Below are 27334 nucleotides of genomic sequence, written 5' to 3'. Positions count from 1 at the left end.
GGTCCATATCTCACTCGCCCTTTCCTCCTACTTACTCCTCCTCCTCCCTCTGTGCATATTCCGCGCCTCCCACATATCCCGAATCCACTCTTTCTTTCTTTCACAAGCAAGGTACTTTGCCTCTCAACCGTGTTGTCCTCCTTGTCTTTGGCTGGGAACACACATTGCCAATCCTCCTCCTCCACACTCACCTTTCTGTCCAACTCTGCCCTCTTCACCCCATCGAATCTGCATCTGCATCTGCTCTTTTCCCTCGCTCTATCAATCTTCTACGTGCATCCAGCTCTATCGCCCCCAATACCCCCAACGGCCTGGCTTTACGCTAGCACATCGCCCCCAGTTCGACCTGGTCTTTTGCTGACAGCTGGCGTGCTGCCTTCGTTTAGTTCGCGCCATAGAGAATTCCTGGAGAAAGTCACTGTCGCAAGAAAAAAAAGTTCACACATACTCGTATATAATTCACCAGCGGAAAACCCAAAAACCTGCACCCACGCCACCAGCAAACCAGCAAACGGAGCAGAGTCACACACCTTTTGCCGCCACAGATACCCCTCATAGATATCTTGACGAAACACCTTTGCGTCGAACCACCCTTACGGCCTCCTACCAACTCGCAAACCTTCCGACATTTTTTCGCACTCAACATTCTTCAGGAAAAACCAACAGCGGAGAAGCGTCACCATAGCGAGCACAAAAGTCGCGATCTCGCATCCGACGCCCGAAGACCGACTTTGCGCTAACTACACCAAAACTCCTCGAGAATGACAACCACTGTAAGTTGCTTTCCCTTTTACTCCACGCGAGGTCCGGAGGGGGATGATGGACTCCCGGATGCGACGATGCGAGCGCGCGGCCGTGTGTCTCAAGACTGCGCCTAACTAGCGCCATCATGGCCCTTGGCTCGAGTCGCCAACTCGGCGCTCGGAACTTCGCCTAGACCTGGCAGCTTGCTCAAAAAAAGAAGGCTCGCCTCGTGCTGTCCATCATCATTCCTTCCCGTCCTTCGTCGTCTCTGCTCTCATGGCTTCCACGTTGCTAACTTGTCACGTTCCACAGGCACGGCCAGGTCGCTTCCAGACCTTCCCAGCGATGGCAAACGGACGAGACGAGAAGACAGCACCTGGAGCGGCGCAAGCCTTCGGCTCCAACCACCTTTACACCACAGGATCAAACATCTGGACAACGACCTATGGGGGACCAGCCAAGGCCAACGCCGGAAACGCCAGAGCCGAAGACGCATTCACAACCCAGCCGTCGGGCTCTGGCGCACTCGCCGCGGGCTCGGAGGCAGACACTTGGGGTCAGGGCCCTTGGAACCAGGACGGCACCCAGACCCGATCTGCTTCCGGAAGCACGTCGCCAAACCGCACACGCGACAACCTGCACAACAGCACCTCATCATTCTTTGACAATGCTACCATCGGACAGGGCCGCGGCTTCATCAACGGCCGGCCAAAGTCGTTTTTGGAGGAGGACAAGGAAAATACCAGCTTCGGAGCCAGCTTCAACAGTCCGTATGAGGGGTACGCCAGACAGGAGAAGCGCGGCTCGAAAGAGACTGCGTATCTGGCCGGCCTGGGCGCTGTTGGTGCTCCCTCCAGAGACAGCAGCATTCCTCCCTCGCGCCAGTCTGATGATTCGCACCACTCGCCCCCTGCGTTCCGAGACACCTTTGGTGGTTATGGCCATACCCCGAGCAATTCAATCGCCTCGACTCGTCCCATGCCTGCCCACTCTTCGTCCTTCCCCTCGCAAACCACCAACCAGCGCGCTTTCCTGGCGAACAACAGGCAGATGGAGGATTCAGACCTTGCCTCCACGTTCAAGAAGTCCATGACTCTGGATGATGGGTCCGGAATCGCCCAGACCATTGGCGGTGGCGCACCGGGCTTCCAGTTCAACCCTGGGTCTCAGCCCTGGAGGGCAGACGTCAACGGAGCCTTCCCTGATGCCTACGCCGACCCCGTGGCACAGCAGCAGTATAAGCGGGGCTCCATCGCCAGCATCTCTGGCACGCCGGCTCAGTACCGTGTCGTCACCAGCCCCAAGACATATGCGTCCCAGCAGACTGATCCTTGGAGGTCATCGTCTCGCGACCTGAGAATGGTCTCGGATGGCGACCGGCGGACCCCGGTTCAGCCCTTCATCCCGGCCCAGGCGCCTACCTTCTTCCCCGCGGGGCCTTACTACAACCCCAACTTCGCCGGACAATTCGCTCCCCAGGTGTACGACCCATACATCAGGCAGCAGATCCCCATGCCCGGATACGGACTGCACATGGCGCCGTACTCCATCCCCGGAGTGGTGCCGATCCGTGCTACCAAGGACCAGGACCCGAGCAAGGGCATGCGCAGCATGCTTCTGGAGGAGTTCAGGTCCAGCTCCAAGTCCAACAAGCGGTACGAGCTTAAGGACATTTACAGCCACGTCGTCGAATTCAGTGGCGACCAGCACGGCTCCAGGTTCATCCAGCAGAAGCTCGAGACGGCGAACAGCGACGAGAAGGACCAGGTCTTCCGCGAGATCGAGCCCAACGCTATCCAGCTGATGAAGGACGTCTTTGGCAACTACGTCATCCAGAAGTTCTTCGAACACGGCAATCAGGTGCAGAAGAAGGTGCTGGCCTCCCAGATGAAGGGCAAGGTCGTTGACCTGTCGATGCAGATGTACGCCTGCAGAGTTGTTCAGAAGGTAAGTTCTCGCATCAATCTGTTCCTGTCCCTTTACTGACTTTTCACAGGCCTTGGAGCACGTCCTCGTTGAGCAGCAGGCGGAGCTCGTCAAGGAGCTTGAGCCGGAAATTGTCAAGGTTGTCAAGGACCAGAACGGCAACCACGTAGTCCAAAAGATCATTGAGCTCGTCCCCCGCCATTACATCAACTTCATCATGGACTCGTTCCGTGGTCAAGTGAGCACCCTGGCCTCGCACATGTACGCCTGCAGGGTCATTCAGCGCATGCTCGAGTACGGCACCGAACAGGACAAGGAAACGATCCTCGGTGAGCTGCACAACTCAACCCAGAGCCTCATCACCGACCAGTACGGCAACTACGTTGTTCAACATATTATCGAGCACGGCAAGCCCGAGGACCGCTCAAGAATTATCCAGCTTGTCATCTCCCAGCTGGTCACCCTGTCCAAGCACAAGTTCGCCTCGAACGTGGTTGAGAAGTGCATCCAGTTCGGCACCGCGGAGGAGCGCAAGGGCATCCGCGAGCAGATCACTTCCCAGGCCAGTGACGGAACCAGCTCGCTGCAGTTGATGATGAAGGATCAATACGGCAATTACGTGATTCAGAAACTGCTCAACCTGATTGAAGGCTCCGAGCGCGAGGCCTTCATCGAGGAGATGAAGCCCCAGTTTAACCTCCTCCGCAAGACGAGCACTAGCCGTCAGCTTGCGGCCATTGACCGGCTCCTCTATGCCACACAGACCCTTCCCTCCAAGTCCGGAGGATCTCAGGCCGACTCTACCGCACCTACCCCGGTTCTGACGATGGAGCCCAACAGCCCTCAGAGCAGCAGTCCTCCCAGCACGAACGCCAGCGCCATCGGCGAGGTCGCGGACGACGACAACAAGTCCGGGGTGCCCGGTGGTGTGAGCCTCAAGGTGCAGGTTGAGGAGGCTTAATGCAAACCTGCTCACGAAACTTGATTCGGTATGATGGCGTCACGGTTGCTTCGAGGTACTACACAAATGCATCACGACACGACACGGACTTGATGATCCCTGCCGTGGGTATCACGTCTCCCACCTAATCTTTTGTTTTTACAATACACCCCTGAATATGCAAAACCTAACACATACACGGCTGGCAAGGTCAACGGTAGAAAAATTGTTTGGACAACATACTTTTTTGGGGGATCCAAAAAAAGGGCCGTTTTGGCTTACTCGTGTTTTCTTTACCTCTTGAGGCTTCCTCTCATTTACACACTCCTGGGTCATACGTCTTCAGAATGGTGGAGTATCAAGGGACCAAAAGGCTGAGACATGTACGCAAGGCTGGAGAACCGGTCAAGGGGGGCAAGGTAGACGTTCACGGGTGCATCTTTTTTGGGGCTCACGGGCGATTCACGTGGGCGAGGTTGAACTTTTGTCTTCATGTATTTTATTGGAATTATCGTGTCTATGCGATACCAGCGTCAGTCTGACGGATAGACCTGTCAATAGACAAGTGCAGTAAAAGTACAAGCGATGAACACGTATGTATGCAATGGGGTCGTATGTGACGGTACTAGGACGGACATCCAGGGAAGTTCGTCTGGATGTAAGGGAGTCGGATATCCGGTGCATCTGGAAGGCATGTCCGGCGACGTCCCAAGATGCCCACGAGCTGACAGCTCCGGTCAGCCAATGCAAAGTTGCCCGATTCGGGGACTACCCAGCATTAGCTAATCAGGGGTCCCAGCCATTACATCATGGCGCCGACGTTAAGCGGCAGGCTTTTGTGCCAGTCGGGCACCTGAGCTAGCTCCGACATTGGTCCCGCAAACCCCTGTGCGCCCCCACGTGTCCAATCGTCCCGCAGCAATTATCGTGGGAAATTGGGCCGGGTGGGCGTTCCGACCTACAACGACCCGTCCCGCATGACTGATTCTCCCTCGTTTCTTCTCTCTTGCAACCTTCAATGCACCGCCCACGATGTCGACGACACGACTGACCTTTTTGTACCCGCACCTCTACCGCACCCTGCGCGCCAGCGAGCCCAGGGCATCGTCGACATGTCGCAGCAGCAGCAGCAGCAAACGGGCCGCCGCCGAGGTTCGGAGGAGAGGGTACGCCGCCTTCACGCCCACACCCGAGGCCCGACAGTCCGGCTTCGCGCCGCGGCACGGCAAGGGCATCGAGCCTGTGAAGGCCGAGAGCGAGAAGGCGCGCAAACCGGTGCCGGCGCCGAAGCCTGAAGCAACCACCACCACCACCACGCCGGAGAAGACCTCCGACTCGTCGGCAGCCAACCCGAAACCGAGCGGGACCGCATCCGAAGACGGGTCGGCGGCGGAGACACCGACGTCAACGGCATCCACGAGCACAACAACACCACCGCCGGCCGGCGAGGAGCAACAGCAGGAGGCGGAGGAGGCCAAGGCGGCGAAGCAGGAGGCGCGGGACCAGGCCAAAAAGAGCGGGCCGCTGGAGGCGGTCCTGCAGATGGGACCGCCGGAGCAGGTCGCGAAGCAGCACCCGCACATGGAGACGCCGCCGTACGTGCACCACTTTGACAGCTTCTCGCTGGTGAAGCAGCTCGGCGGCGGGGGGTACACGGAGGCGCAGTCCATCACGGCGATGAAGGCCATCCGGGCGATTCTGGCGCACAATCTGGATGTGGCGCAGGAGAGTTTGGTCAGCAAGAGCGATGTGGAGAATGTGAGTTCTGTTTCTGTGCGGAGATGATGATGTAGGTTGCTGACGCGAAAGTTACAGGAGACGTATCTCTTCAGGGCGGCGTGCTCTGAGCTCAGCACCGAGGTGAAGAACAACCAGAAGCTGGCGGACGAGGAGATGAGGCAGAAGAGGACGCTGCTGCAGCACGAGGTGGACATACTCACGCAGTCGCTGAACCAGGAGCTGCTGACGCTCAACGACAACGTCCGCGGCATGTTCAACGACCGCAAGATGGCGGTGAGGGAGGAGCAGAAGGCCGGTGAGAGCGTGGTAAGTTACCGTCGTCACCCTTTTTTCTTGCTCAGGGCTACATACTAAGACGATCAGATCCAACAAATCAACTACAAAATCAGCCTGCACCTCAGCAGCGACGCCAAGTCCGACATCGAGGGCCTGCGGTGGGTGCTCATCAGGAGGTCCGTCATCGGGATCCTCTTCATGGCCGTCGTGACGCTCGGCACGCTGCGGTACGGGTCGTATGTCTCGCACGAGAAGCAGAAGGAGGCGGAGAGGATCAAGAAGCAGGTCGAGTTGATTAAGAAGTCGCATGGGAAGAATGATCATAGTTCGTCGCCGGATGCTGCTGAGATTTTGGCAGCGAATTAGAGGGTTCGAGATGAGAAAACAAAGAGACAGAACGAACATCGGGCGCTTACGGATGTTTGTTCCAAAATAGAAAGCATCTCCAAGCAGGTGATGCGATTCTGGCGGACTGTGAAGATACCCTTTAGACGTAAGGCAGGTTCATAGATGGCACCGACTTGATGCATGATGATGGCTTTTCGCCAAATGTCGATATGGTGATATCTCTTTCCGGCTCTGCCATAGACATTGACGCACGGTAAGGCTATTTCCGGTACGAAGTTGGTGCTCTCAGACTTGCTTCCTGTGTTCCTCTACGTAATGCCTCTACAACTTGCAGAGCAAAGCCGCCGTACAAGAAAGACCCGGGCCGACTGGGTGACTTGGCTTTCAACAGGGGCATCCGGACGCTATCAGGGGCACCACTTAAACTAGGTGTTGGTCACTAATCTTGGACCAGTCGAATCGCACACGTCTACAGAGCCAAGCTGGACGTCACCGAAAACCATTGCAGCAACCAATCTGGCCCTCACCAAGAGAATCCGGTCAGTCACATGACTTCATGTGGCTTGTGACATGGCTTACATCTTGAGGCCCACCTAGTTGCGGTGGCATGACAGTAAGCACACTGCTTGCGTTCTCATAGAGGATTCAGGCTGCCTGCCAAGGGAGACCTGGCATGAGGTTTCGCCTGGCCGAGCCCCTGCCAACAGCAAATCACGAGGGCGAGAACGAATTTGTGCGGGTACAAGCTTGCATCGCTCGATCTAACGCGACATATATTCTCGGGCTGCTGTTGTCACTTCATCGACATCTCGGAGCCGCACTTGTGATTGGTACACGTGCCAAGGCCATCAGTCAAAAATTGTCGGCTGGTCTCGCGATGCCTAAGTCACAACGAGACCAAAATGCGGACGCCGAACATCAGGCATCCCGAGGAGCCTCCTAGCTTAGCATACAATTTGGAGCCAATATGGCCCCTTCTGAAGCCAAAATATATGCACATATTCGAGATCTGGTGTGTGTATGTACGTTCGTACCTTTGCCAAGAAACACCTTTGCTGCATAGCGTCTTACCACCACCCGTACCTACCCCCTTCTCTCCATCTCTTTCCCGTTTGCCCTTTCCACATACCCGGGCTCATGCGCCCAAGTTAAACTGAGAGGTCTGCAATGACAGAGGGGTTAGCGAGAGGCTCACCTTGGCCTGCTCCTCATGGACATTGCTCCTCGCGTCCTGATAGGTGCGATGCAGTGAGGCAGCGTCTACGTAGAACTTCATTGGACGAGTAATCGGGAAACATTGATTCCCCAAGCCGCGGCCAATTAAGTCAAAATCAAATCCTCTTTGACAAGGATGCTGTGGTAAGGATGTGGGAGAGGATGCACGGACAGTGAGAGATAGGCAACGGACGCTACATCAACACTGACGCACACAAGCATATAAACACACATGGCCGCGCCAACGAGAAGGGACGCTCATCCAGACCAAGCCATGAGCTGGCTGGCGGGTTGCCATCCCCCCCGATATCCATGCTGTTGGATGCTTGCACACCCCTAGCGTCGCATCGCAGGCCGACTTTTACAACCAATGTGCGTTCCCACTTACTTCTCTTAGACACTATACCTAGATAGGCTCTCTGATTCCAGGCTCGAATCACAAGGCCAAATCGAGTTAGCACACGCAAATCGTCAGAAACCTGGCTACATTGTTCGCCATAGTCAGCAGCCAGTCGAGAAACCCCACATCTGGTAGTCAATTTGAGTAAGAACCTTTCGTTCATCACACATATCATTTCCCAACGCTGCTTCCTGCAAGGAGACAGAAGAAAGACTAGGGTAACAATAAGAGCGTCGCGTCACTCCTCATAGCCACGCCTGGCAATATAAAGAGAATCCAAGCTCTCCACGATGGGCGTTTATGAGCGTTGTAAATATTTCTCCTTTCCTCGATAACCGCCCTTTTCAATTGTCAAAGTTCTACCTTTCGCACATTGAACGCACCTCAACACTGAATCGATTTCTTTGCTTCATTACCTTACTACCAGATACTGTGGGCGCTTATTATTTCCTCAGCGCAACTACCAGAGTGTAGCTCTCCCTCTTGCCTGCCCTCCTACCCTCTCGGAATAACCTCACATTAGCGCCACCCTGCCGACTAATCCGCGAAGGGCTTTGAGGCTGCGGCCAATTGGCGAAGAGATCCCTTATATTAATTTTATACCCCAATTTTGGTGGTTGAGCAGTATGTAACTCCCTCGCTCCGCTCCTTCGGCTTCGCTGCGCTTCGCCTCAAGAGCTGCGCTCCGGATGACTAGCAGCACAAATAGTTATACTTGCGCCGAAGGAGATTGCACATCTGGTCCTTTCACCACTGAACCCAACCTCAACAGACACATCAAATCTATGCATGGCCCAAATCCCACTAAAATACTCTGCGGGAGAGAAGTAAATACCTACACATGGAATATCAAGCGTCACACACAAATTTGCGGAACATGTAAGAAAAACAAGATCAAACGGCACTCTGGAATTGGTTTTACTCAAGTTGTCCGGGATAATCATAAGCTTGCCTTGGCAACTTCTTGACCTTCAAATCTTCGAAGTGGGAAATGTAGACGGCAGCAGTCAAGATGGCGAGGACTCCTCATACACACTTGCCTGGATACACAACAGTACTTGACCTACTAGAACCGTGGCCACCGCGAGTTAAGGGAAGACTAGCTTGATCATAGAGCAGTATGTTTGCGTTCTGGTGAAAGACATCTTGCTAATATTTTGTTCAGATACTTAGAAGTCTTGAGTGAGGAATGCGGGATCTAGGGATCGTCGACGACGATGAAAATGCATTTAGCACATTATTCACATTGACTTGGAGGCACGAGAGAAATGAAAGTCACTGCAGTCCGCCAATTAGACTTTGATATTGAAGAGCAGAAGAGCGGAAATTAGTTCAGAGTGAATGAGATCCTGCGTCACCAGCTTGTCATACGCGCGCAACCTCAAATAAGGGTCGGGACGTGATGCGCCTATGGTCACCTAGGTGCTGTATGCGCGAGCTTCCGGACTTCTGTCGCTGGATGTTCAGATGACTCTATGTGTGGGACTGGAAGGCTCCAAAGCCCCTTCTCGCATTGAAATTGTTACGGCATGGGTATCCGTAGTTTCTTTGCTTTGTGAAATTCAAGTTATTGTGGTATGGCTCAAGATGGAAGCAAGGATGGGGGGCCGGGCGGCTCCGGGCCGTGTGAGGCACCAAGACCGACTCCGCAGCCCGTCGGTCCCGTAAGTAAGGTACTTCACAGTCAAATGACATGAGCTGATATTGGCTCCCCCGTCTAACTCTATATCGAGCTTGAGGCTTCATGCACAGGTTATAGTAACCCACTCCGGGACAACAAGAACCAAAACGCACAATGAACAACATGTTGATAGCCTCTAATGCGCAACTTGTAGTCTTCAGGACACCTAGAGATCGGCCCAGTTGACAACGTAGTCACATAAGAAGAATAAGCATGCATCCATTTACAATGAGACTATAAATTCCGTTAAGGCTTGAATTATCAACTGATCCATACATGAGCTGTGAGAGTGCGGCAGTATACCAGGCGTTCGAGTGAGGACTCGTGTGAGTCGCAGGTGAGGAGCAAGGCTTGGAAGACTCCGTACGCGCCGGTGAGTCTCTAGCTTGATTCGGGAGCTAGTGCAGAGAGACATGTTTGGTAGCTAATTCATCACCTCCCCTTCCACTACACCAAGAAAGGAGAGGCAAAAAGAGCATCAAGCTGAACAGTTACAAAAAATGACCCGTGTCTTCTCATTGCTTAGTTCAGATCACGCATACATCGCTGTTGACTACGCAGCACACCCTCCACCAAAATATGCAGTAGTGGAGCTTTTGGCCGTTGGGTTTCGCATGTAGTGGGTTAACGCGGAAATATTCAATCAGTACTCACAAAATAACGCCTTCTTCTTCACCGGGTGTTACCATCCCATAATGCCAGGTTTCTTGCCAGTGATTCCAGTCGAATGAACATCGATCAGTATGTCCAGGCGTTTGGGTGGAGAGTCCTAGGTTCCCAATGTGGATGTCGCAGCGGCTCATAGTGGTTACACAGCTTCAAGACCCTTGGCCGTTGGCAGCGACCCCCAATAGCCGTACCCGACCTGGACCTGGACCTGGGAGCAAGTACCTCCCTTGCTCTGCCCTCGCACATCCTGTTTGGTACCTGGCTCAAGTACCTTACCCAGAATACAACCCACTGCTAAGGTCTAAGGTAGGGTGCTCTCGACAAGGATTGCAGAAGCAGTGACCGCCCATACCTTGCCGACCTGTCGCCGCTCTTTTGCCTCCCCCGGACGGTTGTAATCTAGTGACTTTCGACTTGGGCTGTCGCGGAACGTTGCAGCATCAATTCCTCAGCAGTGTAATCCTCAAGGTTGGCCGTCTGTATATATAAACTTGGAATGAATATATTAACATGATCTTCAAAACTTAAACATTGATAGAATACCTCTCGTACTTATTGCTATAGTATTCCTCTACGATCCAAGCATCTAGAACCTACTCAACGTGCTCTCGAAACTCACTAGCATGGCCGGTGGTACTTGTTCCTCCACTTGGAGGTGCACCGAAATCGGGTGTAATTCTACGTTTTCCACCAAAACAAACCTGAACAGACATGTCAAGTCTAAACATGGTCCCAAAGTCCGAATGGCCTGCGGAGAAGAGCGTCAAAACCACACATCGAACAAGAAACGTCACCAAAGCAACTGTAACAAGTGCAAAGCCATCGCCGCACAACAGGTGGATGTCACCTCTGCCTTCGAGAGCCAAGACATCAACATTGAAGATGTCACCAATTGCGAGTTTGGGGCTACTCTAGTCGAGACAAAGCCTCACAATTATTCCGCCGAGTCCAACCAAGAACTCTTCGATGTGTTCTGCTGGACCTACAAAAGCTTCAGCGACATCTATGAAGTTGGGCAGTGGAGCAACGATACGCATGAATAAGCGATCTCGTACGTCATTCTATCATGGGAACTCAAAGCAGTGGCTAAGAAACTGTTACAGATAACTCTTATGTGCCAGAGGACCGCAGAGGCTCTAGATTGTTAGAAGGTGGGATGTGGTGAAGTTTGCATTCTAGGTTGTGGATTTGCTTCTTACTACCACGATGAGCCCAAATTCATATTTTCGATATTCACCATACTTTAGAATCTGAAGCCTTCAACTTGGTGAACTATGTGACCATTTGATCCTCGCAAGGCATCAGTTTAGTGCCAAACTCATTTGGACGGTTGAAGGAAATGGATATCTTAAACCTCCACTGACTTTCGCTCCCCGCGGACCGGGAATAGTATGGGTCGTTTGGGACCTATTCCGCCAGGTGGACTCGGCCGAACTCCGGTATTCAAAACAGCAGTTGGAGAAGACTCTGAGGGATAGAATGTTGAAGGGGACCAATGGACAAAGGCGGAAGGTTCTTAGAACGTGGGAATCATCTGGAGTCCTGAAATCCAGAAATCCAGCTGCTTAGAGGTTGGATTTACTAATTCACGGGGATGCCTGGTCAGCAAGCGCCATCGTGGCCGTGATTTGGTCCCGCACGACTGGGACGGCAATCGCTCCAACGTCACTCACAAGAAAGGCCGCCGCGACGAGGTTGGCGACGAGGAACATCAGACCGGCGCTCGAAAACTGCCAGCGGGCTTGGAAGGCGAATATATACAGGAAGACGAGCAGCAGCAAGAAGCGGCAGTCAGCCCCGTTGACGATGTTGATGACAGAGTCTCCATGGTCCAGAGGCTTTGCACGGGCATTGATAGACAGCTACACGCTCTCAATGAAAACCCGAGCAACCCAGAGTCGACGCTCTTAACCGCGTTGTCGAACGCGGCAACGACGGCTGTGAGGCAATCTTTGGTGGATTCATCGGCGAAGAAACTCAAACAGGAAATTTCCCAGTGCAAGCAGCTCCTGGTGAGGAAGAAACATAATTTCGACGAGCTCTATAGGAGCAGCCAACAACAGCAACGAGAGCAAGCGGATGCCCTTCGGCGTGAGCAGATCCAGGTTACTGGGCTCTCTAAGCAACTTCACGACGAGCGGATTAAGCTTGCGAAGGTCTCTGCTAGTTTACAGGCTGAGCAGAACAAGTGCGCTGAGGTTCAAGCACAGCTTGAAAAAGCGAGGCACGAAGTTTTCAAGCGGGACGATGCTTCTACTATCTCTTTTCGACTCCAGCTTCTAAGGACCGATAGTCGACAACTCTCTGAACAAATTGAACATGGGAAGAACGAGCTCGCCGAGGTCTCTTGCAGCCTCCAGGCTGAGCGGGTTATGTGCAGTGAGCTCTCTGACGCACTTCGAGAAGAGAAGGAGAAGTGTTCCAATCTTTCGAGGGATCTCGCAGCGGAGCGGAGAGAGAATGCCGAAGACGCGGAGTGGCATATCAATACCCTCAGGGACAACTTGAGCAAGATCAACTTCAAGCGGAGCCATCCCAAGGAAAGCGATTCGTACTCCAAGTTAGACATTATCAGCACTATCTCCATGCCTCTACTGACGCAAACGGGCACCAACTTGCTCGATTTCTTCTTGCGTTACAGTCGACCAGACGTCATCTACTGCTTCACTCATGCGATCTATAGGGTTGACGAAGATGACGATGGAGAGTCGCCCGCTTTCAGATATGGGCAGTGCCCTCTTCATCTCGCGAATGAGAGGATTAATGACTGCATGCCTGTTTTGCGTCAGGAAGATCCTGTCGAGGGCAAGAGCTTCGTCTTTGTCAGACTTGACGTCGCAATCGAAATGACGGGGGGTAGGATGGTCTCTGTCTCGCCATAGTCGGCGACGGACTGCGGGGGTCGTGTAGTTGTATGAATACATCTTCGTTGCAGTTCTAAATGTTTTGTTACCTTTGATCCTAGTGACTTGACCCGTTGATGTGCCGGTGAGGTTGTGCTGGTGGGTAGCTCCAGCGTAGTCAAGCAGCTCGCTGCTCATAATGGCAACGCAAATCGTCGGCTTCTTACCCAGATACCGTTGACACACATTTTACTGCAAAATTAGAGAGTATCTACTAATGCTCATTGGTATCCCAGATGCCTTCTACGTTCTTTAAGCATCGCTGAGCTGAAGTTGACGAGACTTTACCTGGGCGATTCCCCGCCTCCGTATCTTGCATCATTTACAGAGACAAATACGGACCTTCTGAACAGTACCGCAATGCATTTCAAGTGGTTCGTACTTTTCATCAAAAACACCTCTCATTTGGGCCCCGACAGAGTACACATCTTTCAAGTGGCTCGATGCCATAATCACAGGTAAATACGAAAGCTCGAGCTGGAGACACTTATCCACGTAACACCGTGGTCCAGACTTGAAGTCTATCAATCGATTCTGCAAGTCTAACTAACTGGCCGAACCTTGATCCATACATTCGTGATCTGACCGGTAGACTCCAAGAGAATTGGCCATGCGCTCTCCCGCGACGAGCCCCTAATTAGACACCAGCTCGATTTAGGCTGTTGAATTGCCCGCTGTTCCTGTACCTCTTGCCGGCAACTGAGTTGTGAGTTTTCTGAAGAAACTCCACAGCACTTTCAACACCCTAATCGGTATCACTCGAGCTTGGCTCGTTCTTGATACCAGATTCATTCTTTGCAGCCGAAGAGTTGCAAGAGACCGCAGCCATACCCATGCCAGGAACCTGAGAAGGCTGCTCTATCGACTTGCGGGCGCTTTTCGCTGGGCGCTCGCTTTCCTCTGTACTTAGAGACCGGTCTCTCTTCGTGTCGTCACCAAGACAACCATGCAGGTATGCCTGTGGTGCGGCAAGTCCTCTCTCGTACGCAGGTCTAGTAGCCTTGCGGTCTTCACGGAGTTTCCGCACGCTGGCTCTCTCTTCCAGGCTCAATGGAAACCAGTTGGCTTTGGTCTCGTGGTAGTAAAGAGCATACGTGTAACCAGGCTCGCCGATCTCCCAGTCTGACTCGCTGTAGGTCTCCTCATCCGATGGGAAATTGTCTGAACCGGTTTCGTGGAAAGATCTGATGCGATCTATTCCATCCTTGCCTTCGGCCCGTTGCCTGACAGCCATAGCCAACACGTACCGATATGGTCCCTTAAGTGGATGATGCCGACCATACGGCAGGACCATCTTGAAAGTCAGAAAATCCATCAGGTTGAACTTGTCGTTCGCAGACGGCGTGAATCTGACTCTGATAATCGGCGGGGCGTAGGTAAAGATGAAGCTTATGGTGCCGTCGTCGGTAGGTCCACAAGGCCTTCTGATTGCGGCCGGAACGTCGAATCCGGTCATCCCCTGCGCTTCGTTGTCGATGACGATGACGTGCTCTTTGGAGTTCAACATCACCTCTTGCCATGGGTCCTCCTCCTTCCCTTTCGTCATCTTGACAAAGAGGTTGAATTGCCCACGAGCCCATATGGTTTCGGCGAGCTTGTCGCACTGCTCCAGGTAGGCGAATGAGAGGTCGCGTTCGGCAGTCTCTCTGGATATGATCTTGTGTTTGATGAGATTGGTCCTCAGGTCCTCGAAGTCGCTGGGGTAGCAGAGGGGCGCAGTCTCCCATGACAGCTGCAGTAGCGGGTTGTCTTCTTCCTCTTTTTGTCGGAGCGGGTCGTTGTAGGCCACCTCATCCTTTAACAACCAAGAGTTGAAGTGTCTGATGATTACCATGAGGCAAGAGACGCCCGAGAACCCCGCTGGCGTGTTAATGGGCCAAATGTGAAAGAGGGGTCCGCGCCAAGCGTTGGTGCTGGTGCCGTGCTTCTTGCGAACATCGCCATCCTCCCTTTCGACTGTCAAGGTAAACGGTGTCTTATACTGGTAGGTCATTTTGCGCGAGGTCGGTCGTGTCTTGTGAGGTTGTTGTGTAGTCCGTGTCTGAGAAGGCAGCAGCCCTTGAGAGAGGTTGCAGGCGTGTGATTTTCGACAATAAAAGTGAGAGGTTGTGAGATGAGCAGCTCTGGCGGCAGTGAGGGTGGGCCCGGCGAGAGAATTTGGTCTGAAATTGTGCAAGTCGACAGATAGGCAGGCGCAAACGACCTTGACATACGCCAACAATGAAAACTACCAGCAGGTAGTGGACTGTGGCATTCACTGCTGTTCAATATCTAGACTTCTTAAGAAAAGAAAATAATAATGAAAGTAAATTTTTTTGCGCGAGCTGCGGCGACCAGAGGTCACGGCGCGTTGCCGCGGACTTGTCCCCCACACCGACTTACACCGGCGCCCCACTTATTCTTCCCTCCTTCCGCCTCGAGGAGAACCCAACTCACTGCTTGTTCATGCCGCTTGGCAGGATACAATCGGAGAAGAAAGAACATGTTTTTCGGTGCAGCTCCTTCCAATGCACGCAGGTGGATCTTTCCTCGAAGGCGCACTGCCGCCCTGGCCTACTTTTCTCTCCACTTCACCGTGGACGACATAGAACAATTCAACTTCAGCTCTCTCTGTGGCTCGTCTTTACACTTTATCACAGCATCTCTGGCACCCCTGCTATCATCAAAGTCTACGCATACTCTATACAGCAGTCTTCCATCTCTCTGTATTCAGTTCTCGGCTTTCCTTGTCGTTGAAGCAAACAAACCGCGCTCAAGATGTCCTCCACCAGCAATACCTACCCCAGCCGTTCTCGCGATAGATTCGGGCAGTTCAAATCTTCATGTGAAGAATTCAGTTCCAATCATTCGCTTCCCTGCGGATGAAGCGAGGGCGACCAGAAGCAGGTGACAAGGTCACCTATCGGCCGCTGCTTGTTTGTCATCGAGGTGGAGCAGCGCATGTCGCAGCTCGGCTCCTTGACAAACATGCGGCTTTCAATGACTCTTTCATTGGCTTACTACCGTGCTCACATGCATTCAAGTGTCGGAAGAATGAATAGGCCAGAGATTAAATCTAGCCATGGCCGCCTCCCTGTCGCAAAAGGACTCTCCAGTCTCCTCTGTTCCGGCTACTTCCTGACGAGTGGGATGGCTCATCAGACGAGCTAGCCTGAAGACGATGCGACTCTTCAGTACTTTGTCTGTTCTCGGAGCGATGATCGTCGTTGTCAAAGCTACGAGTTCACGGCCCTACAATGCTGGCTTATCGCCGACTCCGCCTCCAAGACTTGAAGCCAGAGACAGCCTTACCAGTAGACCAACCAATTTCTGCGGCTACTACACTCTCGAGGAAGACAAATGTTCCAACTCTCTCGCTCCCAATGACTTAAGCTATGGGCTGACTAGTTCACAGTAATTAGAACACACCAATGTCCGCCGAATGAGGCTTGCAAGATATCTGACGGGTTCATCGGCTGCAATAATATCGCGTATTCGGTGTGCGCGAACGCACGGGAGATCCAGGGTTGTCAATCTGGGAAGACAGTCGGCGCCGGCACACTTTGTTGGTAAGTTTGAGAAAGTTGGCTCCTCAGCCCATCCACGAACTAACGGTGACAGTCGCGAAACTTCCGGCTGGGTGCCGGCATGCCAGACATATGTCCGAGACGATGCCGAACTGGGAATCAAGAAATTGTATGGATGCCGCGATGTTGCGCTCGCCTGGGATAAGACGGTCACCTTGCACTGGGCAACGAGTTTACTGGTTCAGATAGACTCTATCACCCTACCTGCGCCATGTACGACAACCACCGGAAGCATCTTGGCTGCTGGATCTTCTATCGAGGCCCGGACATCTGAAGCTCCGGCGATATCTTCCTCTACAACAGAACCTGCGCCCACTTTGCCCTCTGCTTCGGAATCTTCTGACACAAGCAACGAAAACTCGTCTTCTTCACAAGCTGGGGTCATTGTGGGAGGTGTCATAGGCGGTATTGCCATTGTAGGCGCCATCTCGTGCTTCGTCCTTTGGCTTCTTGTCCGGCGACGTCGAAGTCTAGAAGCAAAAGCAGAGACAGTGGGCAGGCGGCTTGAGACACCGATGGCTGAGCTTCAGGGGGACGAGCCTGATGATCCTCAGAACAGGGAGCACGGTGAGTATCGGCCTACGGCGTTAGTGCCTCCGGCACCGCCGGAGTCGCCCGTCATCAGAGTGTCGGCGCCGAGGATCTCGACCGCTTCGGTATGTAAGACGCCGTCAGGCAATCAGCTTGGTAGCCCAACTACGCCGGCAGAGCTGGATTCGTAGGTTCGCATGTGGGTGGCACAGGCTAGCGTTTGGTACGAGAGTATTGGTAGAGATAATGTTAATAGTCTCAATAATTCGATCCCACTCGATGACTAGGATGTTGGTTGCCAAACAAACGTGGCAGCGGATTAGGGTTCTCGCTTGAAGACAAAGAGTCCGCCCCTGTTAGCATCGCGAACGTGGCAAACAACACCACCGGGCCGTGGTTCATCCATGCAAGGGCCAAGAAGATCTCTGGGCACGATCACTGATGGTCATTTGAAAACAGGGCGTCTCGAATGTCATCATCAAAGAAACGAACTCGAGGGACACAAGGTTTGGTCATTCGAGAATTGTCAGGCCGAGGAGAATGTCTCGACAAACACTCACAGGAGGATGTTAAATCGAAGCCCTCCTCGGCGGGAGGACAAACACTCGCCCTTGGACCGTCTCTTTCATGACCTTCGCCACTGAGCCGAGACGTGCCAAAGGGTGACGATGAGAGTCTCTCTGCTTATAACTTCTGAAAGTCTCCTTTCTCGAGGCATCCCACTGCTTTATCCGGTGATGAGCCAACCTACCTTGAGTTCCACCCTTCTTCTTTTCAACTGAACAGGTCAACCAAGACAAGATGGAAAGTCCAGAGAACATGGTTGGACATCAGCGGCCGGCAACCCTTCCTAAGACTACTTGTGGTATTCATCATTCGAACAGCACCGTCCACCACGACGGCGGAAGTAGCAAGCAAGACGTCTTCGAGAACAGAATAAACAGACACGATGGTCCGAATAACAGCAAAGACCGCCAAAATCGAAAGAGACGAGCTGGACATTTGGATCACCGACGCGAGGAAAACCTTGCCAGGAGCATCCGTCCCATAAAGAAGGATACCGGGCTTCAGGGTGACGGCAGTTGGAAAGGCTCCCTTGGCAGCGTTCACAGCCGTGACGGCCATCACGATCGGCCGAAAAGAACTCAAGCACGAAGATCCAGATATATTGCTACTAGCATACCACCAGCACCGACATCAGCACCTAACCTAGTGTTGAGGGCCATGTCGATTCGCCATCATGAAACTCTCGGGTCAGACACTTGCGGGTTCTTCACTGTGAGCCATGATCATGGTACGGCTCCGCTTTCCATGTTTGAAGATGAGGAAACTGATAAACTGTCCATCAAGATTTGATGACTCGCGTATGCGATGATATTGCATCCGACTGCTCGGCCTGGGGTTCATGGCTGGGGTGTGGATACAGACCATACACAACCTGCCTTGGGGGTGCTGCCCCTGAATGCGCGGCTGGCAGGACTATCGGAAGTCAGACTTTGTGTTGGTACGCCGCGCTGCCTTCCCCTTTGCTCACTTGATACTGACATTCATATGAAGCACCTCAGCTTCTGGATGGCTTCCAGAATGCCAGACCTTTCTCAGGGATGATGGTGGTTTAGGCACCAAAACGCTCTTAGGTTGCCGAAACGACGACGTCGTATGGGACGCGACTGTTTGGCTGCACACAGCAGCGATGGAGGCTTTGGGGAGCACTGAAGTACCAGCAACGACTTCAGTGGCGTCTTCAGTCGTTCTATCTTCTACTTCTCTGATCTTGAGCAGTCCAACTGCCCCGTTGACGCCCATCAGTGAGGCGAGCAGTGGCAGCTCTCCGACCCCGGTAGGCCCTATTGTCGGCGGCGTTCTCGGTGGCCTCGCTATTCTTGCTATTGCCGGCTGCATCGTAGTCTGGCTTATTGTGCAGAAGAAACGCGGAACATCACGGCCATTCAGGAGGTCAACGGTCGTCCAGGAACTCCCGGGGAATCACAGCCCTCATCATGAACCACAAACAGAGGGCTGGTACGGACAATCCAAGAGCAACCCCGCGTCGCCAACTTCTCCAGCCAACACCCCGATAGCCAGAGAATTGTGTGAGGCTCCTGTGGTGGAGAAGCCGGTACAGCTCCCCGCGGCGGTCAATTCGGTAGGCAGCCCGAGCAAGCCGGCAGAACTCGGATGATAGTTTTTGGCATGGCTAAGAAGGATCAAATTTGATCTGGCAGCTTCGATTGAAGTTTGGAGGTCATTACCAATTGTATATTCCCTTTCAGTTGTTCATAGTACATGAAGAGTAGTTTAATGTGCAATATCGCGAAGGGTCATTCAAATCACGAACAGCTTCAAGTCAGGCCAAGACACTCAATCAGCTTTGGGACGCCACAAACTGCCGGAAATGGGTCGAATCAAAACAGATCTGCATGGACAGTATTTGAGCCGGCGCCGAATTGGCTTTATGTGCCTGAGACATATAAATACGCTGTGTGGCACAGATCCTTGCGACTTTTAGAAAGCTGCTGTCTTGGCCTCTCCCTCGCGAACTAGTCAAGACCTTTTCTCCCTTGGAGGCGAGATAACTTCAGAGAAAATATAGTACTTTCTTTCAACCGTAGTTACAATAATTCAGTATCGAAACCATTCACCACGAGAATTAGCCAACTTATCAAGCCCGTTTATCTCAACTTCCTCACAAGATTTGCTCATGTCTTGAGGACTGCCTTGGCATCTGTATGAGCCTGCGTCGTCTTTGACTCTCACCAAGGCCCTTTTAGTAGCATGAGCGTCTAAAATGTCTAGGCCTGATTAGATGGCATGGAACTTACTCTACCCGAGGTATGCTGCCCCATTCCTCGTCATCGGCCACCCAATGTCAGAGGCAGATATTTAGGACGGGAAGCTGGGTGTCACATGAGATTTCAGTGCCTCTTCTTGAGTTCTCTCCAACTTGTCCATCTGCAATTGAACAACATATGTATGCATTGTCTCCCCGGGTGGTGGCCATTCTGTCAAAATTGCTGTGATCTATATCCGTCAGTCCAACGCAGTCCCTCAACTGTGAACGAATGATGCGTCTGCATCTACTTCTTGTACTTCCCACCGGTGCCGTCTGTCTCTTGCAGCCCGGAAAGCGGATGGACGTTGCAAACCCATTGCCGGCCCGCCGCACACCCATCAGCGATGGCTTTGGATTCGTTAAGAGGGCGTCGCCCGCTCCGACTGCACCGCCAAGAATACGATTCAGAAATGCGCATCTCGACCGGCGAGCATCTGAGAATACCTGCGGATTCCTAGTGAACTCGGCAGAAAGTTAGTGGTGCTTTTTCAAGATTCTTCGTCACAGGTGCCCTTCTGACGCAGTAGCAGCCGAGCCTCAGGCACTATTCTGCCCAAGTACGACCTGCATGACCTCAGGATCATACATTGGATGTTCCCCTCAACCATATACTGCTTGCTATGATGGAAGTGCAGGAGTATGTCGAACCGGCACACTAGGCCCTGGGACTCGATGCTGGTATGTCTTCCTTGGCGATGTTTCTTATACAGGACGAAAGAATAGCCAGACCAAACACCACTCTTGGCTTCGATGTGACTAATGATCGGATCCGTAGTACCGCGAGCACCAGCGGATGGCAACCCCAGTGCGTTAATTGGCGGATGGAAAATCCTGATGGCGAGATGACCTATATCGGATGCTACAATACCATGCTGTCAGGCTTGGACACGAACAGCATATTCCTAGTCACAGACACAAGCCTCCTGCCGTGGCTGTTACCCCCGCCTTCTACCACAGAAACATCCCCCTCGACCGATAGTACAAGTTCACCCACCGATTCGGCCGAGTCCTCACCGGAAACTACCTCCACGGGCCTTCCGGATTCAACCGTATCTTTTTCATTGGCTGCACCATCAGAGACTGGTGGTCCAGCTCCCGTGGGGCCACCGGTCGGTGCCATTATTGGTGGTATTGTTGGCGGCATTGCTGTTATTGCGCTCATCGTGTTCGCCGTAGTTTGGTTTACGATGTATCGAAAGAGGAGGCCCTTACGAAACAATGGAATGCAACCACCGACGGCACCGCATAAACAGCCGGGGATTGTTGTTCAAGTTCATCCTGTTCCGCCTCCAGCTCATCATAAGCAGCCGCGATATCAAGCTCAAGCTCAACAGCAACGACATGGTCCTGACCACAGATCCAAGGTCTACTACCAACAACATCCGCTTGCCGTTTCCTCGAAGCCACCATCGTAGTGAGGCAGCTTCGAATATTGGTGGGAACAGTTTGATTGTTGGGATACCTGGTCGGAGACTCCGAACTTGTTCGAGAGGGGGCGAAACTAACTTTCATACTGTTGAAGGTCGAAAGCCACGAAATCGATTCATTCGTTCAACTTATCTCGTCGAACCCTCAATCCCCTTTACAAGCACGCAGGTATCTCTTTGGGGGCAGCGTCACACAACATGGAAATTTGATTAAAGTCGGACGCTAGCTTAGACCAGGGGCGGGTAGGTCGCGACGGCGGCCATGTCTCGGTCGTCAGCCGCGATTTTTCACTCACTGGCCTCGGAAGTCCCCGCCACCGAAGGGAACGACTTGGCGGTTAAATCCTCGCCACGTTTGAGCCTCTTTGACCAATCTGCCATCGGTCCGTTTTGGCCTCTTGATTCCTTGCCCCTTGTATCCGTATGTGAGTGGCTATCGAGGCTTAGATCAGGTCAGATTCTACCGCAATAAGAAACAACATGTCCAATAAAGGTGTACCGGTGACCACGCTAAGTCGTTTGTACCTCGACTATTTTGATCACCAAAACACAGATGGAAAATTCTGGGTTGCCTAGCATCTTTCAAAAATTGAATCTGCACAGATCTCACTCCCTCGAGACGAATGTCTAAAGCCGCTCGACGTTAGGCTTCAGGAGTAAAGAGTCTGACCAATTCAAAATATTCGGGATGCTCACCAACTCCCTTGAACGTCTTTTGCCATGAAATGACAATCAAGACTTAAGCATAACGCCCTTGAGCTAGCGCTACCACTGACGTCTGAAGCATGGATCTCGCGTTCACCCTAAATATATCAGGCTTACAGGCCAAGCCCCCTCTCCAGTTTTCTCGGCAAACCACGGACGCCGTTGCATGAGACCAGGCTGCAGTTCATCATAGGGCATTGTCGATCCAACGCTATAGTGCCTCTTTTGACGGGCCATTGGCCGATCAACAATACGCCTGTGCTGATGGTTACACTGACCTGCGATTCCTTCGTCTTACTGCGCCACCCGCCTGAGACGCTGCAGAACGTGAGACTTGGAGGGATAAAACACTCACTATCCCTTTTACCCAGACTTTTGAAAGTTTTGGCCAGTCTTCCCACAGAGGCCGTCACCCACGATTCCATGCCAGGCCATCGATCTTGATTTGCAACATAGGCTTAGCAAACTGATATTTCGAGATGCGAACTGCGACATTGCTTGCGGCCGCCGGCCAAATTTCAATGGCCATGGCAGCAGGGCCTTTGGCTGGAAACGACCGATTTGCGCGGCAGACAGTCGCGGCGGGGGACAACGGCTACGGCTACGATGTGGAACCGCCGGCGCCGACACCCGATCCCGCCCGGGGACTATGGGGCCGAATGCCGGACCTGGCCGGCCGTGCTGAGTCGCTTGGGCCTAATACCTGTGGAATTGTCACCAACGGACCAGACAGTGAGTCGATTGTTTCCATAAAGTAGAATATGTTCCACAATGCTAACAGTCGGAGGTCCCTTTCCCATCTCCTGCCCCAATAATCCCTGTCAAACGAATGGCAACTTTATGGGGTGCGCTTCACGACCTTATTCCAGATGCTTCCTCAGCTCGGCGTCGCAATGCCAACAGTCTTCGCTAGCACCTGGCGTCTTATGCTGGTGAGTCATGTGTTATTTTTCAACCAACTGTCTACTGATACGATGCAGCACGCGAACCGCGAACGGCTGGGAACCCCGTTGCGCAACCTACTTAAAAGATGCCGGCAGATTGGACTTTAGAACACGATTGACGTGTGCGCACTCCAGCTTGAGCGGGACCCTGACGATGACGATGATCGCAGCCACCGATGAGGCGGGCTTCTTCAGCAGCGGCGGTACAATGGGGACGGGTCCCATGCCGACAGACTCATCACCGCGCGAGACATCTTCTCCGTCAGGCGGTGGCTCTTCGTCGAATACGGGCGCAATTGTGGGTGGTGTTGTCGGCGGTGTCGCTGTGGTGGCCATCGCAGCCTGCGTCATTGTTTGGCTGGTCGTGCGAAAGAGGCGAGAAGCCAGGAGCAAGACTCCGCCACCTCCGGGGCAAGAGCCTTATTTGAGCCCTGGTCAGAGCCATGCTCCGTCTTCGAGCCCGCAGTACCATTACGCGGGGACCGAAGAGCAGTACAAGTACCAGGCGGTGCCTCCCGTTTATCCGCCTGCCCCGGTGATCCATGAGGCACCCGGGGACATGCAACCTAATAATAGCATCCCTCGAGCGGAACTGGAAGACAGACAGGTTGGGAGATGATAGGCGAGATATTTTGAGCATATATGGCGTTTGACGGACTTGGGAAACGACTACAGGACATAGGCATCTTGGCGTCACCGGCTGGCAGCATTTTTTCAGCGGCTATACCATTGTTGCGCGCAATTTGCATAGACTTAAGTGAAAAAGAAACACGCGTAATCAATAAGTGTAAAAATTTCTGTTTAGCTGTAATCTCTGTGGTATTCAACACCTTTATCAAGACGGTTTATCTTGCCTATGTTGCGTTCTTCCAAAATCACGAGTCCAGGCATCTCGATGCGCGTTTTAGGGTGTCATAACTTCGAAACGTCTTTAAGAGGAATAAGAAATTTCAACCGAATGTTGGGTGAGGCACAGGAGGCACAGAACCTAAAAAGGGTATCAGTCCCCGTGGTTATCGTTGGCTCTGTTGGTAGATCACAGTTCCCTCGTGTTTGCATCCTCCAGTTCCAAACAGTGCTGTTGCCTTATGCGACTTGACCGCAATTTCGATATGCTCTTCGGAGATTAAGCATATCACTTTGCGGATTGCTTTAAGGAGAAGTGGTGCAAACTCATGGTTTCGTCGCTTCCCATCGCAGATATTCTTTCAATAACAGACTTAACCAAGGTACAGAATGCGTTAACAGTCCACCATTGAGCCCCCAGCTAAGATAAGCAAAGACAACTTTTTGGCATTTCTGTCACATTTAATACTACGGCCGCAAGCTTTAAGCTGAAGGCTGTGCTGCAGCCAACTCATCGCACCCCGGCAGTATCGTAAGAGAGTCCCAACCATCATTTGACCGTCCAACAACCAACGAGACAAGGATCAGTTGCGGGACTGGCTGAAAACGAAACGATTTCCGCACATAGAAAACTCCCGACATGTTGGTACACGTTCAAGGGTAAAAAGGACCGGGCATGATTGGAGAGTTGTCGCGTTGGATATCCTTGATATATACAAGGCCACACCAGCCCCCAACATCATCAAAATTCTCCCCAACCGCGGGCCAAGACTCGCTCTTTCAGGTCAGTATCTGGCGAGGCGTTCTCAAGAGAACCTGCAGACGCAAGATGCGACCCTCATTGAGCCTGCTGCTAGCATTCATCAGCGCATGCTGTACAACCTCAGCCAACCCGCTGCAGAATAGCCGACAAAAACAACACGCGCCTCCGCGTCGCACGTCTCCCGCAGAAGTATTCAGTTCCACTGAGGACATCGCGCCGGTCCCGACACCAGCTCCCAAGCTTCGTTATCGAAACGCAAAGATTGAGCCTCGATCAAAGGGCTCAGATACGTGTGGATTCTGGTCTTCTTATGGAGATAGTCAGTGACGACTCGTAACATGAAGATTGTTTCTAACACTGACTCCTTCCTAGCCGATTGGCAGACTCTAGTTTGCAACACTGAGGCTTCATGCCAGACGTCAGGGACCGTTTTTGGATGCCGCGACGAGCCATACACGGGATGCATAGACGCAAGCAGCCCGTCAAGCTTGACATCTTTGTGCGGGAACGACGAATCTTACGACGGGAACATTTGCTGGTACGTTGGGTTCAGTCCTTAGGCGGCCTCTTCACCAAAGTACTGCGCCATGATAACTGATGCTAATGGGAGTTGCTAGCGTAACGGTTGCTGAGCCGACTTGTTTCATGTTCGTTCAGAATTACGGATTATCGAGTACAGTCACAAATCACAGATGCTGGCAAAGCATGTTTGGGCAATGGAACGCCCAGTACCTCGACACAACTACGGGCTCGATTGCAATCACCTCGATTATGATAACGAGGACTGCCCTGGTGTTAAAGACCCTATCATCAACTGCATCCTCGGCAGCGGAAGCTGCCTCAGAATCGTCTTCTTCCGGCGGTTCAGGCGTGTCAGGCACCCCCGCCTCCTCGACCACTGGTGCCATCGTGGCTGGTGTTGTCGGCGGCGTCGCCGTGATCGCCATCGCAGTCTGCGTTATTGTCTGGCTCATACTCAGACATAAGAGACAACACAAGGAAGAATATGTACATCCCATGACACCGGGTCCTCCAGAGCAATTCTCCATGCAGCCGTACGTCGCCTCCTCCGGTCCCGGTACGCCACGCTATCTGAGCGGGTTCTACGAGCCAGAAAAATACCAGCCTGTGCCGATTATCGACCCAACTTCACGTGAGGCGCGGGGATCGCCGAGTATCAGCCATAGCAGGGTCAATGATAATGACAACGGCGATCGAATTGAGCTCGCATCATGAGATTTTGATGATAGGCATGCATACATACTGGAATGAAGAAGTCGTTATTAGGCGATGGGGGATGATATCAGCAGGAACAGTTGGTCATGTTGTCTAGGATTGATGAGAGATACCATTTACTTTCATAGAAACCAACCGTTACTGAACTGAACCTGAATCTTTGATCGCTCAGAACATGCTTGAGAGTCCAACCCATGGTAAGCACAGGAATCCTCCACAAGTCGGTCTCGTGACACGACCTGGTGGCGGAAAGCTCCCGAGGGATCACGGAGGAGTCGGACAGTCCGACTCTTACACCTTGGCAGCCTTGCCATGGCTGACAAGTGAAAACTCCAATTGGATGGCTGTCCCGCAACTTGAGAGACATAATGGCGCGCAGTGCGACCGGAAGTAAAACAGACAACGCCCAGGTTGCACGAGGGCTGCGAGACATTGAGGGGAAGAATGCATCCTTCCGCCCAGAGGGATAGATAAGCAGGCCAAATGCCATATTGGCACTTTATTCGAAGTCGCAGTTCCTGTGTTCACATACGATGTCTTCAGACTCTTGCGACATCAAATTCACGATGCACCGCCTGTCCCGCCTCTTACTCTCGGGGTTGAGAGCCCTCAGCCCACAATGCTCGCAACATCCCAGGGCCAACACATCTTACAATCCGAGTTATCGCACACCGAATCAACGTGCGAAGGCAAAATACGTCGTTCAACCCATACCTCGTCCCAAAGACCGCGTTCGAGTCCGAGAGCCCAGCATCGATTCGAGCATTGAGCTCGCTCCCCTACTCCCTCTCGAGTTTGTCTGAACTTTGAGGAAGTATCGAGGCAGTAGAGAACCGGGGTTCTGAAGTGACCTAGGAGGTTAGGATGTTCGCCTTTGTTCACTGTTGTCTTACGGATAAGGCCGCGATATAAGATTGAGAGGTCCATGAAGGTTCCTTGGTGATGAGAAGAAATTTGTCATAACACATTGTTGCAATAATTTATTCTTTGCCTCTCATCGTTGGTTTGGATTCCTCACGACTATACACAAGGGTCGCCAGAGCATAGGTACAGACGAATAAAGTCGGAGGATTGTGGCTTGCGATCTTGCATGACGGAACCATGATGGTTTCATCCAGAGCGTGGCCATGGGTCACCGTTTACATTGCCTACTTTCTTCTCTATCACATGGAGGTCTGTCCCTTCACCTTTAACTGAACACGATTATGGAAACCTCGTTCTTTCAACCGTCCCCGCAGGACATCCAGGCTTATCCAAAGCCCTTTAAAAGGGCTCAGGTGGCCGTAATTCCATGGAACAACGCCAATGTAACACATCTTCGCCCAGCGTCGGTGTTAATCATTAAGGAGATAGTTGGCTGACTGAGGCCAGCGAGGCCGCGTGCTGTCTGGGACGTTAGGCGCAGAGCAAGAGATAAAACAGTCCCTTCGTCGCCCTTCAACGTCGGTGGCCACTGTTTCTTTCCCCTGGCGTATTGATATGTACCTGTACGTAATACGTCGTTGTCGTGTTTGTTCATCGAGACAATCTTAAAACTGGGCCCTCATTATGCGCGAATCCATCTCGCAACTTGTTTCCCAAACACCGTGGATGAAGACGACGATCTCTCGTTGGAGAGGCAAACTGAACCAAAGAACCATC

The 27334-nt window shown here is 52.6% G+C and overlaps 9 protein-coding genes across 9 annotated transcripts; 8 read left to right on the top strand and 1 right to left on the bottom strand.

Moving 5' to 3' along the window:
* Positions 1 to 1089: 1089 nt before the first annotated feature.
* CGCS363_v001346 (Pumilio-like protein 2) lies at positions 1090 to 3631 on the top strand (the record flags this gene model as incomplete). Its single annotated transcript, XM_036633195.1, has 2 exons — positions 1090 to 2691; positions 2741 to 3631. The coding sequence occupies 2 exons, from the start codon at positions 1090 to 1092 to the stop codon at positions 3629 to 3631; spliced, it is 2493 nt and encodes an 830-aa protein (XP_036502875.1).
* A 1011-nt stretch (positions 3632 to 4642) lies between these two features.
* On the top strand, positions 4643 to 5992 carry CGCS363_v001345 (Uncharacterized protein; the record flags this gene model as incomplete). Its single annotated transcript, XM_036633194.1, has 3 exons — positions 4643 to 5368; positions 5426 to 5656; positions 5714 to 5992. 3 exons carry the CDS (start codon positions 4643 to 4645, stop codon positions 5990 to 5992), a joined length of 1236 nt encoding a protein of 411 aa, XP_036502878.1.
* Positions 5993 to 11418: 5426 nt separating this feature from the next.
* CGCS363_v001344 (uncharacterized protein) lies at positions 11419 to 12857 on the top strand (the record flags this gene model as incomplete). The annotated part of the gene is made up of 3 exons (XM_036633193.1): positions 11419 to 11462; positions 11546 to 12795; positions 12850 to 12857. The coding sequence occupies 3 exons, from the start codon at positions 11419 to 11421 to the stop codon at positions 12855 to 12857; spliced, it is 1302 nt and encodes a 433-aa protein (XP_036502877.1).
* Positions 12858 to 13587: 730 nt separating this feature from the next.
* On the bottom strand, positions 13588 to 14835 carry CGCS363_v001343 (uncharacterized protein; the record flags this gene model as incomplete). The annotated part of the gene is made up of 1 exon (XM_036633192.1): positions 13588 to 14835. One exon carries the CDS (start codon positions 14833 to 14835, stop codon positions 13588 to 13590), a length of 1248 nt encoding a protein of 415 aa, XP_036502880.1.
* A 1203-nt stretch (positions 14836 to 16038) lies between these two features.
* Positions 16039 to 17130, top strand: CGCS363_v001342 (uncharacterized protein; the record flags this gene model as incomplete). Its single annotated transcript, XM_036633191.1, has 3 exons — positions 16039 to 16183; positions 16237 to 16390; positions 16443 to 17130. 3 exons carry the CDS (start codon positions 16039 to 16041, stop codon positions 17128 to 17130), a joined length of 987 nt encoding a protein of 328 aa, XP_036502879.1.
* Positions 17131 to 18632: 1502 nt separating this feature from the next.
* CGCS363_v001341 (uncharacterized protein) lies at positions 18633 to 19121 on the top strand (the record flags this gene model as incomplete). Its single annotated transcript, XM_036633190.1, has 1 exon — positions 18633 to 19121. One exon carries the CDS (start codon positions 18633 to 18635, stop codon positions 19119 to 19121), a length of 489 nt encoding a protein of 162 aa, XP_036502882.1.
* A 1869-nt stretch (positions 19122 to 20990) lies between these two features.
* CGCS363_v001340 (uncharacterized protein) lies at positions 20991 to 21426 on the top strand (the record flags this gene model as incomplete). Its single annotated transcript, XM_036633189.1, has 3 exons — positions 20991 to 21028; positions 21077 to 21224; positions 21295 to 21426. The coding sequence occupies 3 exons, from the start codon at positions 20991 to 20993 to the stop codon at positions 21424 to 21426; spliced, it is 318 nt and encodes a 105-aa protein (XP_036502881.1).
* Positions 21427 to 22383: 957 nt separating this feature from the next.
* Positions 22384 to 23467, top strand: CGCS363_v001339 (uncharacterized protein; the record flags this gene model as incomplete). Its single annotated transcript, XM_036633188.1, has 3 exons — positions 22384 to 22636; positions 22818 to 22836; positions 22885 to 23467. 3 exons carry the CDS (start codon positions 22384 to 22386, stop codon positions 23465 to 23467), a joined length of 855 nt encoding a protein of 284 aa, XP_036501895.1.
* Positions 23468 to 25162: 1695 nt separating this feature from the next.
* Positions 25163 to 25693, top strand: CGCS363_v001338 (uncharacterized protein; the record flags this gene model as incomplete). Its single annotated transcript, XM_036633187.1, has 1 exon — positions 25163 to 25693. The coding sequence occupies one exon, from the start codon at positions 25163 to 25165 to the stop codon at positions 25691 to 25693; it is 531 nt and encodes a 176-aa protein (XP_036501896.1).
* Between the last annotated feature and the right edge of the window lie 1641 nt (positions 25694 to 27334).

The sequence above is a fragment of the Colletotrichum siamense genome, assembly GCF_013390195.1.
Source record: "Colletotrichum siamense strain Cg363 chromosome Unknown KSG_Cg363_contig01, whole genome shotgun sequence".
Lineage (NCBI taxonomy): Eukaryota > Fungi > Ascomycota > Sordariomycetes > Glomerellales > Glomerellaceae > Colletotrichum > Colletotrichum siamense.
The sequence above is the reverse complement of the archived record's forward strand: the minus strand, read 5'-3'. Positions and strand labels throughout refer to the sequence as shown.